Raw genomic sequence first — 12,866 nt, 5'->3', positions numbered from 1 at the left:
GCTCCTATCTAAGGCATGCTGTCTTAAACTTTTCCGGCCCATAAGCCAAATTTAATCATCTGAGTCTCGCCCTGGGACCCGGGCTCATTAAAATGTACCGGTAAACTTGTCGTGTCACCGGAATCAGGTCGTCTCTCTGCTCCCCCCCTCTTAAGACACCTCCGTTTTAGATCGAAGCCAGAGAGCCACCTTCAGCTTCCTCACTGTCTCTGAGCTCTCCTGCTAACTTCCCTGCGAGTTCATCTGGAGTTCACTCCACCTTGTGATTTTTTTAAGTTGTAGCCTATGGCCCGAGGAACCCAGTCACAGTCTGCATCAATAATGCAAAGACCACAGACTGCTAACATCTCAGCATTAAGCAAGAGGTCTGCTCGACAACACGGCGCTCAAAGGCAGGCTGAAGACGTCTCAGACTATCTCAGCCACGAGGGAAGGAGCACCTATGCTGTTTAAAGGACACACACGCAAACAGAGCAGACACACAAGTACACTGAAGACATGAATTCTCTCTGTAGCTGTATAACACCCTCTTAGCACCAAGACATAATCAGGAGTGTGTGGTTCGTGTAGTCAGTCTACTGAGCAGGACTCAGTACAGCGTTCCTCAGCAAGGGTATGCCCACCTCACTCAAATACACACACTAAATGGAGAATACACACCCCGCTGCATCTCACCATCAATGTGCTGGGAAACATCTCCAGCTGTCACATTAAAAACATCTCAAACTATTCATGAATCGAGGACAACGCTGGTCCGTTTCCCCGCTGACTGAGATGTTATTGTTGAAACGACTCTTTTTCCTCACATTTTCAATTAGATTCATAGTCGCCAGCGCTGCCGAACGCTTTGCATAAAAGAGCCTGTAAATCTTTAATTCAAGTAAAATGGAATGAAGCTCAGAAGTGCAGGTTTTCAGGGTGCCAGCGTCGATGTGAAACGCGTGTATGCGTGTGTGTCATTCTCTGGTCTTTTCTTGCATGCAGGGACTTTACTGAATTATTAAATCACTACTTAGGCTTTGTGGTTAAATGAAGCTATGCAAACAAGGACGAACTGTATTAAAAACACTCTAGCAGTAAGTGAACGCATCGTTTGGCAAAACTGTTTCAACGTAGTCTGTGAAACACACTTAAAGAGTAAAACAATATCAAATCGCTGTCTCCAGCACTTTCTGGTTGTTTCTGGGGCTCCTTAACTACTTAATCATTGACTTAATACCGCCGCTTCTGGACTGCTCCTAATCAGTGTGGGAACTGTGGAGCCATTAGCCAAATGCTGAGGAGTTTCTCTCCTCTAAAGCTTGAGGGGCTGAAGAGATCTGGGCACCCAAAGAAGCAAAAGGCAAGATAAATGAAGAGAGGTGGGAACGGCTCCAGGTGGAGAGGAAAGCATGTTTATTCACAATACGCGCTTTCGTGACGGCTTACTTATGCGCGCCTCCAAATATTAAACAAGTCTGCCACCTTCTCTTTTTGTGATTTGAAAAGTGCCACAGTGAGATGGAATGTATAATATAGCCGTCTTTTGTCAAAATCCAATTACTGGAATCTGAGATACTGCATATCAGATTAAACGGTGTAGCGCCACACGCAGGCCAGTTAATCTATCACGGAACAAAAAAAACACACATAGCTACGATGAATCGGTCTCACCTGGATGTAATCCAAATATAACCTGCATGTAAAGTGTCGCTGAGAAACAAATCAGAGTCTGGAAAAGTGAAGGATTCGTTCAGAGCTGGAATTTTACCAGTAGGAAAAAACAACAACGTTCAAATTATGTCTGATTATCAAAAACACAGCACACCAATGGCTGTTTTCATTTGTTTTCAAACATCAGTTACACAATATTTTGTGTATTAACGTATATTTTATCTGCATACAATAAAATAGTTGAGGAAAGAACTTTTTTCACTACGCAGTTTACAGAAACATGATGACCACCGGACAAAATTTAAACTGAAAAATATAACTTATGTAGCTGAAATAAGCTCTTGTGCTCACTTTCACTTCACTAAAATTCAACTCAGGGGAGTGTGCTATTACATATAAATGCTTTTACCAACTACTCCATTCATGTTCGCCCTGATAACGGTTTTCTTAAAGGCTTTCCCATCCACGGTACACCTGCACAGCTTATTCCACTTACTCTGGCTGATTAGACTTCTGAGGACTGCGTGTGGGCGTGTACAGGCGCTGTTTTACTGACACCTTCGCCGCCCTTTTGTTAGCTCCGTCGGCCGTGTTAGGGGGGAACAAATTACACGTCTAAAGGTGTAATTTGTTCATTGTTAATCACACAGGGAAGTCCAGTGACCTGACAGAATTCCAGACATAGCTTCCCCCACTTTCACCCCGAGCAGAGGTCTACTCATCAGCCAAATGCGAAGACACCTGGCAGCCCTCGAGATGTGCGATGGGATGGAGTCATTCATCAGCTGTGTGACTGACAGTATCACACAGGCATTCAACATATTCCGGTTTAGGACTAATATTCTACATTCAGTTATTGAAAACTCAATTGTGTATTGTTTCCTGAGTTGCACAGAACAGAGCTGGATTTCCACTGGAGGACTTGTTAGACCCAGTAACCCTCGGTGAGGGGGTTAACAGCGTGCTACCCACCTGCAATGCTGCATACTGTGTGGCAAAGGTGAAACAGCTGCCTGGCGTGGCTGCAGGTTTCACACACCCTGCTGCCGGTGTGAAGAGAGAGCGGTGAATGGTTTAGCCTAATGTAATTAGTGGAACAGATATCAGAGCCGCTGAAGGTAAACTGTGGTAAATCACATTTGCTTGGTTCTTCATCACAGTTAGAACTTCTTTCTTTCTACTTTCAGGCTGCCGAACGTGTTAAATATATAATTCCCCGATGCTCAAGACAAACATTTTGAGAAAAACATCTTTTTCCCCCCATGTTTTTCACAGCTTTTTTTTTAATGCATAACCAAACATTATTTTTGGACCACGTTGACAGCTCTATCCTTGGTTTGGGTGTTGTTCACTATTTTATTTTATTTTTTTGCATTTATTTCAGGATTTAACAAGCATCGTCTAATCTGAATTTCAAAATAGTTACTTATTCAGATAAAAACAAATTTAATTCAGGTTTTTTTTCCTACAGATTTTATACTGGCATTTAAGTGATCTCTTAAATAAAATAAAAAAAGATTAAAAAGTAAAAAAAATCTGTTTTATAATTAGTTATAAACTCAGGTGACACTTTAGATGTGTTGTTTTGCCCAAGTAAATTTCAAAAACATTAAATTTTTTTAAACTCAAAACTTAAAAAAAGCTCCTGTTTTTTGCAGCTGTGGTGCACCTCGTCTCGATGACCAGTTTTCACTCGTTTCTATAACAGAAAAAAACGTCTCTCCGGCTATGCACATATGTTTAAATCTAGCAAACTGTTTACACAATCCATGAAATCTCCAAAGGAGATGAAGAGGAGGATTGTGGTGTCAAAGCCGAACAGAAATATCTCTGTAAGGCTGCTCTGTGTTCGCTGAATGGCTGAGATTAACTTTCACACAGCTCACGCACCTTAATGCTGTGATTTCTGCAGGCTAGCACAGAAGAATATACCATGTTTTGGCAAATAAGTTCTTTGATCAACTATTCACGGTGTGCCAACTGGGGTTAAAAATAAAACCACAGCTTTTCTCAGGCGGCTTCACGCAGCACTTTGATCTCCCGTTTGACTAGCACAACATTTTTGGATGTATTCAGTCAGAACTCAGCAAGATGTACAGTTCTGGCCAAGAGGATATCTTTAAAAATACAGAAATTGGGATAGAGCTGTTAAAAATGTTTTCCTTTCTTTGGCGAGAATATGAAAATCTTGTTTGTGATCCATTTCAAAGGATATGCTACATCTCCAGCACGGATTCCTTTTTTTTTTTTAAGGAGATGCCAAATAACTTTAAAAGAAAATCGTTGGTATCACGCTGTTTTTCAATCCTTCTCAAGTTGTTGTAGAGGCGATCAGACTGAAGGAAAAAATGACCTTGTAGCATAAAAAGAATGAACTCTTCTTGATTAATTCTGCAGCAGCATGAAAAATCTTTTCTTTTCTTTTAAAAGAACAGTTCCACAAAGAAGGAAAAGGTTGAACGTCTGATTTGTGCTATTTACATTATTTCCACTGGATAAAGTCACACGCACAACACTCGCTGCAGACATTTGTATGTACAAAGGCGCACAGTTGAATGAGCACAACCCAGACAAAGACACACACACACAAACACACGCTCCAAAGCAGGCTGGCACTCGTCTTTGCCCGTCTCGCGCCTTTCGCTCCACCAACACAATACTGTCACATTTTGGCGTGTCACATGGACTCGGAGACAGACAAGGCTGCATTATCAACAACTGGCTGGGGATGTGTGTGCGCGTGTGTGTGTGTGTGTGTATCAGAGCTCGAGTGTGTGCGTGAGAGTGAGAAAGAGTGTTAGAGTTCAGGTTAAGGCTGAGCCGTCAGCGGCAGACAAGCCCCATCAAGTCTCCCTCCTCTGTCTAACACGCACTCAGCCTCTCGCCTCAGGAGGTGAGAAGCCGCTAATTGGCAAAGGGCGAAACACACACACACACTTGCTTTAACACTACACACACACACACGGACTGACGGTCAGCTACAGTCGTACACAGAATAGTACGAACAAAGAGACAGAAATACAAAGAGACAGATGGACACACACACACACACACAAGTCTGGCTCTGAGAGGCAACACTACAGTTTGTGTCTGCTGCGCACAGCTCGACCTGGTAGACGCGCGCACATTACTGTAGCTAATAATACACGCTGTCTGCCTGCTGACTTTCTCCTCAACTTTCTCACTTAGTTATTATTGCATGACTTGATGGTTTTTAGTCACTTATATATTAATAGACTCTTTGAGTTGAGCCTGCGCACAGAGCTGACCTTAAAAGAGGGAATGCTCGTCCTCTGCTCTTTGGTTTTCAAACAAAGCTCAATTAAACCTCAGCTGCCCATGAAATCAACTCTTTAGAAACCGTTTTTATGAGATTTATACAGACATGTCATTAAAATGGGTCATATTAAACGGGACTAATAATAGACAAATGTATTTTTCCAAGTTGCTTTTTGTCACTTGCAACATAAACTGCACAGTTTTAGGAGCCGCTGTTGCGTACATCGATGGAAAATTTGAACATCTAAAGTCTCAGAACAAACTGGGAAACTATAATGAATGACATTGTGTTGCCAACAACTTTGATCCTTCACATTTAAAATGATTTAAGTTACTTCATAACCATGCAGGGAACAGCAATGAGAGTTGGGCAGAATGGTAAAACCTTCCATCCAGCCACTAGTGGGCCATTCAAACCACGAAGCCAGGAAAATACTACAACTACAACCAAATTACAAAAAATGTCACCTAAAAATAACAATCTGGTAATCTAATTAGCAAACCTCTGATGGCTGATATATTTATCCAGTCGTCCCACCGTATATTGCAATGTTCTGGCTTCTTCCCGTCTCTCTAAGACTGAGTACAGGCACTATGAGAGAAGCTCGTTTCTGCTGCTTGTATCCATGATCTTATTGTTTTGGTCACTACCCAACAGACTGTTGTCATAGGTAAGAGTAGCACACAGATCAACTGGTGAAACACAGCTTTCATGCTCAGCTCTCTCTTTACCAAGGCATCTGTCAGTCTTCTAAACCACTCACCCACATCATGCACAGGACCTCGAGAGACTAGTGGAATAGACCCTATTCCAACTAACACTGCCCGAGATGTGGGATACAGTATTGGATAGGCTGGACTACCCAAAGAGAACCTACACAAGCACATGGAGAAGAAGCAAACTCTTTACAGAAAGGCCCCATTCTTCCTGTGCTGGTGACAGTACTAACCAGTGTACCAACATGCATCCAGCCACAGCTGTGAGAAGTTTAGACAGCAAACCAATAAAACCAATGTTTAAACAGTATTGTGTGCATGCCTCTCACCCTATGAGAGCTGGGATATTGTTCAGCACCCCTGCTCAACAAGCTTTACATCAACACCTCGCTTCATCACTGCTGCGACAAAAGGATAAAGACACGAGAGCACCCACTCCACACTGCTGCATACTGCTGCCACAGCCCAGGACTCTGACACGGCATCCCAAGAAGGTAAGCGCTGGGCTGAGTGTGTGTCAGCACTTTGTAAGGTTTGTACATGAGGGAAACAGAAAGGAGCTGGAACTTGAGAGTGTGCGTAGTGGGGAGGGTGGGGTCACAGACAGGTAAGCAGAGAGGGAGAGGGCAGAGCCAAAAACAGCACTAGCAGCACTAAATAATGCTTCAAAGCTCTTCTGCAGGTCTTGCACCGAGACCTTCAGGACAAGGAGAGCTGTGGTTGATTTGAATCATCTCTGACTGCTTTATGTACGATCAGCCATGCAGGCAAGGAACAAAAAAGATTGGTAGAGAGAATTCAAGCACATGCAGACTCTACCAGACAGGGGGGGGGAAACACACCCCTGCCCTTAATGCAGCTCACCCGAGAACAGAGCTCTGTAATAGAATTAATGTAAACCCGATCAGTGGGCTGGAATACAGTAAAGGCACAGAGCAGTGCTCTGCTCCTGCACAGCATCACATATAGATCAGCATGTTTAAAGACTGTATTCTGTTGAAATTTGGATCCATGGCTTTCTAAGATGTAGCAGACACTGTTTTTTTGGGGGTTTTTTTGCTGCTGGACCATTTCTGCAAATCTCTGCAGCAGAGGTTTAGGTTTAGCAGAGCCTGGGTTAAGATAAAACATGACCATGCAGAGAGTATGGGTCACTTCGGGAACACTGTGGATCACATGCATGACGGGTGCTTTTAGTTTAAGCTTCATCATCACCTTCATCATCACCTTCTTAAACCTCCAGCCAGGAAGGCAGGGTGCACTATATGAAGCGTGGGAGGGAGTCATGGGGTTCCTTAAATAGGTATCGGTCTCAAACTGGGAATGATGGGGAAGATGTTTCTGTGCTCCCTTATCACCCTACTCTGTTGCACAACTGTGGAGCAACTCTTGCCTGATGGAGCTTCTCGTGAGTGGGACCAGCTTACGTGCACCGCGCGCTTCATTTGCATAGGGAAAAAGTTGGAGAGCCTGTGGTCTGAGATATGAGTGACAGCTCAGGTGATCACCTTCCTAATCTAGCTTCCCGGCTAGCTTGTTCATCAAATCACACAGAACATGACAGCTAACGACACAGGATGCAGGCAGGGGGGAAAGCACACCTCTCAGTGTGCGTGTGTGTGTGTGCGTGTGTGTGTGTGTGTGTGTGTGTGTGTGTGTATTCAGGGCGATAAATGATAAGAGCAAGTGCGGAGGTCACGGTCAGTGGGGAGGCGGCGATGCCCCGCAGGGACAGAGGCATAGCGGACTGCTGCTGTGGCCCCGGCAGGATGGACGGCTGCCAGAGCTAGCCTGCTCGCTGCTAATTTAGCCTAGCTGTGCTGTCTGGCGCAGCTTGGAAAAGCGGCTCCAACTCTAACCAGCAACTTAAACAGTCTGGCTCAAAGTCAGCCGCCCCTCACGCCGGCACAGCCTCGCTAGCGTTTTTAGCCACATCAGCTAGCATAACCAGAACATTCCTGCAGCCGCCTACGATCACACACTGTGCATTTACCAAAAAAACCCCCAAAAAAACCCCCACATATAAATTACTCAGAAAAGGTCTCAGGCTTCCTACCTGTGAATGCAGCCGCTAACTTGCAAAGCCACCGGGTCTGCTTGTTTAAAGTCTGGTGTTGTGTTGCTAGACGTCAAGTCCAACTGCACTACAGTGGTTTCCAGTCTGGGAAGCAAAATAAAGCCCAGCTGTCCTACTGTACAGTACATGCTGCTGACAGCCGGGCTCTACACAACGCTTTGGCGACACCTGCCGGGCACACGGCATTTAACAGGCAAAGTAGTAAAAGTTTGATAACTCGCTGTTCCAGAGGTCACACGGGTCAGGAGCAGATTTGCAGCAACATTCCCAGTTCACCGCTTCACTCAGGGACATTTCACAGTGATGTGAAATCTTGCAGAATTTAAAAGAGCTAGACCATGCAGTGCTTTAAAAGGAGCTGATACAATGCCAGCATGACTGATCAAACCGAATACAAGAAATTCAAATCAAATTCAAATTTTATTTGTCACGTACACAGTCATACACAGTACGATATGTAGTGAAATGCTTGGACAACTGCTCGTGACCTAAAGAGAACAAAAAAGGAAAAGGCTATGAATAAGATAGGAAATAAATATGAAAAATGAAAAAGGGTAAATTTAACTAGGAAGGAATAAAATATAAATTAAGGTTAAAAATGAAATAACTGTACAACACAAATTAGAATGAAGGGTAAATTTAACTGGGAAGAATAAGATAAAGATAAATATATAAATTAAAGTTGAAAATAAAATAACTGTACAACAAAATACACAATACACAATATAGAACTATATAAGAATGTATGAAGGAATCTAAATATAAATAAATATATACACAATAACAGCAGCTGTACAAGTATTAACCGGAAATGAAGAATATAGTGACCAGTGTTGTGCAAAACCAAAGTCCAGAAAGTCCAGTGTGTGTGTAAGAACCATATGTGTGGGTCAGTACTGTGTGGTGGTGTGATTGAGAGACCGTATCGCCTGCGGGGAGAAGCTCCTCCTCAGTCTCTCTGTGTTGGTCTTCAGGGAGCGGAATCGCTTTCCTGACCTCAACAGAGAGAACAGTCTGTTGTTGGGATGGCTGAGGTCCTTCACGATCTTCCTGGCCTTGGTCCAGCACCGCCTGCTGTAGATTGAGTGCAGGTCAGGGAGCTCGGAGCGGATGGTGCGCTCAGCTGACCGCACAACCCTCTGTAGAGCTCGTCTGTCCTGCATGGTGCTGTTCCCGAACCAGGTTAAGATGTTTCCCGCCAGGATGCTCTCTATGGTGCACGAGTAAAAGTTCCTGAGCACCTTGGAGGGCAGTTGGAAGTCTCTCAAGCGTCTGAGGTGGTAGAGACGCTGTCGGGCCTTTTTCACCACGGTGTTGATGTGACAGGACCATGACAGGTCCTGCGTGATGTGAACTCCGAGGTATTTGAAGCTGTCCACTCTCTCCACTGGGCACTCGTTGATGACGGGGGTCTGGTAGTTCCTCTCCTGCTTAGTGCTGAAGTCCACTATCAGCTCCTTTGTCTTACTGACGTTTAGAAGGAGGTTGTTCCTCTGGCACCAGTTCTCCAGATTCCTAATCTCCTTCAGGTAGGCCGTCTCGTTGTTATCAGAGATCAGGCCCACCACGACGGTGTCGTCAGCAAACTTGATGATGGTGGTGGAGCTGGTAGTGGCCACACAGTCATATGTGTACAAAGAGTACAGCAGGGGGCTCAGAACACACCCCTGGGGGGCTCCAGTGCTGAGAGTGGTGGAGGCTGAGACATGTCCGCCCATCCTTACTGCCTGTGGTCTGCCAGTTAGGAAGTTGGAGATCCACTGACACATAGATGAGCTGAGTCCCAGATGCTCCAGCTTGGTGGTGAGTGTGGAGGGAATTATGGTGTTAAATGCAGAGCTGTAGTCTATGAAGAGCATTTTAACATAATTCCCCCTTCTAGTGTCCAAGTGAGTGAGTGATGTGTGGAGGAGATGAGAGATGGCATCGTCTGTGGAACGATTTGGACGGTAAGCGAACTGTAGTGGGTCCAGTGTGTCTGGTAGTGAAGAAATGATGAAGTCTCTGACCAGGCGTTCAAAGCACTTCATCACTACTGAGGTGAGGGCTACAGGGCGATAGTCATTGAGAGAAGCAGGGTGGGGTTTCTTCGGGACAGGAACAATGATGGACTCTTTGAAGCATGTGGGGATCACCGACTGAGATAAAGAGATGTTGAATATCTCAGTGAACACAGGAGCTAGCTGGTATGCGCAGTCTCTTAGGATACGACCTGGGATGCCGTCTGGTCCTGCTGCTTTCCTGGTACTGGAATGTACTGTTATTCAGCTTTCCTTTATTCTCATTTGAATTTTTAAGGATTTAATGGCTTAATTGTTACCATTTTTATTCCAGCTAAGTCAGACTTTAATTTCAGGAAGTTTGCTTGAAGAAATCTGCTAAAATAAATCTGATTAAAAGTCAAATCTGGGATTTAAATAAAGCTAACTGAACAACTAACGCATGACTTTAGAGTAAGAAACATTTTCACTGTTCACTTGTTATTGTTAACGAACACGATGTCCAGAAATCCACTTACTAAAGCTCATTACATGGCAGCCAATCTGAATTTATACAGAGTAGTGCTTCCATCATGTGGAGGCTAGTTATGTCATTTATCCAAACCACTTAACAGAACTTGGATTTCTGAAAACACATCGCCTTCTTATAAAATAACTGGACTTTTGTTAGATTCTTTAACAAGTTGTAGCATTAAGTGAAAGCCTTATTGTACAGAAAGTCTGATTGAATGGACAAACAAACAAACAAAAAAAGTGAACATGAATATAAAGCTAGTGTTCAAGAATATATTTCATAAATCATATTTGTCCACTTTGATACCTTTCTGACAGCAATGTGGGCTAAAGGAAAAAAACAAAAGACACTGCACCTTCAATTGTCACAAAACTTTATTTAAACATATATTACATACAATATATTACATCATTGCTATTCAAAGCATGTGCAAATTGTAAATCAAAACATGTTGGGATGTTTAACAGTATACTGCCTTCATGTTAAAACCCACTACACAAGTAGGAAAAACTGTACAAAAGAATAGTGTTCTTCAGCGTGTTGTCACAATGTGTGGCACTAGCAGGTTAACAACACCCCCTTGATAAAGTTTCCCCATTTCCATCCCCTTCAATATCAAAACTGATTATGGAAGCAAATCCAAAACCCCCCGAGCAATTTTTGCCATTTGCCCCAGAGCCAAAAGAGGAAACAGGGAGATAATTTTCTGTGAGTGGAACAGTGATTAACACCAGTTTTGCCATGGCAACCATACTGAACAGACCTGGCAAGCTGCCGAATGAAAACCCCACCAGAGGAAACTCTTTTAGCATGTAATAACAATCATTAACCATCCTAATGTTGCTGTGAGCTGCCCTGAACATGACTAAATTAAGTACATCTGGGCTGTTTGGAATGAGCCTTGGAGGTTGTGGGGAAGTCAACACATGGTGCTGACAAAGGCTACTGCGCAGGTGGGCCCTGCAAGACGAAGAGCCATCTCCATAGAAACAAACACGAGTACAGAAGATTAGGAAAATGTTGTGAGATGCAGACAGAGCTAGAATAGCAGTTTTAAAATGTACTCCAGCAAAACTGAAGCTTTAAATCTATTCGGGTCCTTGTTTCAGTTAGGAGGTAATGGCAGAGATGACTCCACAGAGTTCTCAGACAAAAAGGTATGTATCCACTGTGTAACACAACAAACAGGCAAAAATGTGGCTTTTCCAAAAACAAAATCCCTGCAGTGATGTTACCAAACAGCAAACAAAGGCATTCCTGCATGCCCAGCTCCAATTAATTCCAAAGTATCTCAGCTGGTGCCGCTACTGTCCGACAGACCATGGCAACAGCAATGCTACTTTGTGACATGACTCAGAGAGAAAGCGAAACACCAGATCCAGAGTCAAGTGACAAAATGCATTAGCTCTCTGGAACGCCGGGGCCGTGCAGACTAATTGTGAGCTGGACAGATTCAAACTACTCAGCTTCAGGCACAAACAGGCGCAATCGTTTTTCATCGGCCAGCTGAGGACACCTGTGCCTTATCCACAGGCAGCTGGGGCTGTGTTGGCAGGAGTCTCAGTCAGTCCCCCTCAATCAGCTATAGCGTGCATCTCCAAACATGACGACAAGGAAGGATTTAAATCCAGAGGCTGACATTATTTGATCCTTAGACCTTATGCCTCTTATTCTGTCACTCACATCTCTCCCACGGTGAAGAGAACAGAGAGGAGCACCACCCAAAGCCAGGCGGCACGACGAGGTGGCGTGGGATGGTTAAAAACGGTGGATTCAAGGCAATGCCTCACCAGTCAGCTGAATAACAAGACTTCCGCTTGTTTCTGACTGGATGAGCAGCAAGCCGCTGTGTCCGCCTGCGGTACTGGGCTTGAACTGGACGGGTAGCTTCAGATAGTGCTGGGATCTAAAGGTCGAGGAAGAACAAAGGCGGTTACTGAACGGCTGGAACAATTTGAAATGTGTGTGTATACATAATGTGAAGAAGCACAAATATAGATTCAAAATGCATTCAAATATGCACTGCACTCATCTAAAAATAAATAAAATCCTACACTGTCACCGTTTCATATTGTTTCAAGTATAATTGATATCAGTCACAACCACTTTGCACAGTGATGGAACACTTGAACCTGAAATGAACAGTCCGTCTACTATTAATGCATCTTTTAGCCATTCTACAACAAAGCTTTAAAAAGTATTTTATTTGTGGATTAATTACTGTTTTCTAATGTTGTACAGAACAAATAATGAATCAATGGTGAAAACAATCACATGATGCAGCCATATATGGTAAATGGCCTGTATTTATATAGCGCTTTTACTAGTCCCTAAGGACCCCAAAGCGCTTTACATATCCAGTCATCCACCCATTCACACACACATTCACACACTGGTGATGGCAAGCTACATTGTAGCCACAGCCACCCTGGGGCGCACTGACAGAGGCGAGGCTGCCGGACACTGGCGCCACCGGGCCCTCTGACCACCACCAGTAGGCAACGGGTGAAGTGTCTTGCCCAACGACACAATGACCGAGACTGTCCAAGTTGGGGCTCGAACCGGCAACCTTCCGATTACAAGGCGAACACCCAACTCTTGAGCCACGATCGCCCCCCATATCAAT

General features: G+C 44.1%; 3 protein-coding genes across 3 annotated transcripts in view; 1 reads left to right on the top strand and 2 right to left on the bottom strand.

The window, feature by feature from the left end:
* LOC309717776 (low-density lipoprotein receptor class A domain-containing protein 4-like) overlaps positions 1–7,886 on the bottom strand; it is a 272,052-nt gene extending 264,166 nt beyond the window's left edge. Inside the window, exon 1 of the mRNA XM_082552603.1 lies at positions 7,706–7,886. The gene's annotated coding sequence lies outside the window, so the exon portion shown is untranslated. The remainder of the gene's footprint in view (positions 1–7,705) is intronic.
* The window catches only part of LOC309717771 (uncharacterized protein), a 352,978-nt gene that overhangs the window by 274,239 nt on the left and 65,873 nt on the right, over positions 1–12,866 (top strand). The gene's annotated exons all lie outside the window — the stretch shown is intronic.
* Positions 10,597–12,866, bottom strand: part of cep192 (centrosomal protein 192) — a 34,883-nt gene continuing 32,613 nt past the window's right edge. Inside the window, exon 52 of the mRNA XM_082552984.1 lies at positions 10,597–12,146. Within this exon, the coding sequence (XP_082409110.1) occupies positions 12,014–12,146 (133 nt within the window). The 3' untranslated portion in view covers positions 10,597–12,013. The remainder of the gene's footprint in view (positions 12,147–12,866) is intronic.

This window comes from Aulonocara stuartgranti (assembly GCF_965226115.1).
Source record: "Aulonocara stuartgranti genome assembly, chromosome: 11".
Lineage (NCBI taxonomy): Eukaryota > Metazoa > Chordata > Actinopteri > Cichliformes > Cichlidae > Aulonocara > Aulonocara stuartgranti.
This window is presented reverse-complemented; position numbering and strand designations above follow the sequence as displayed.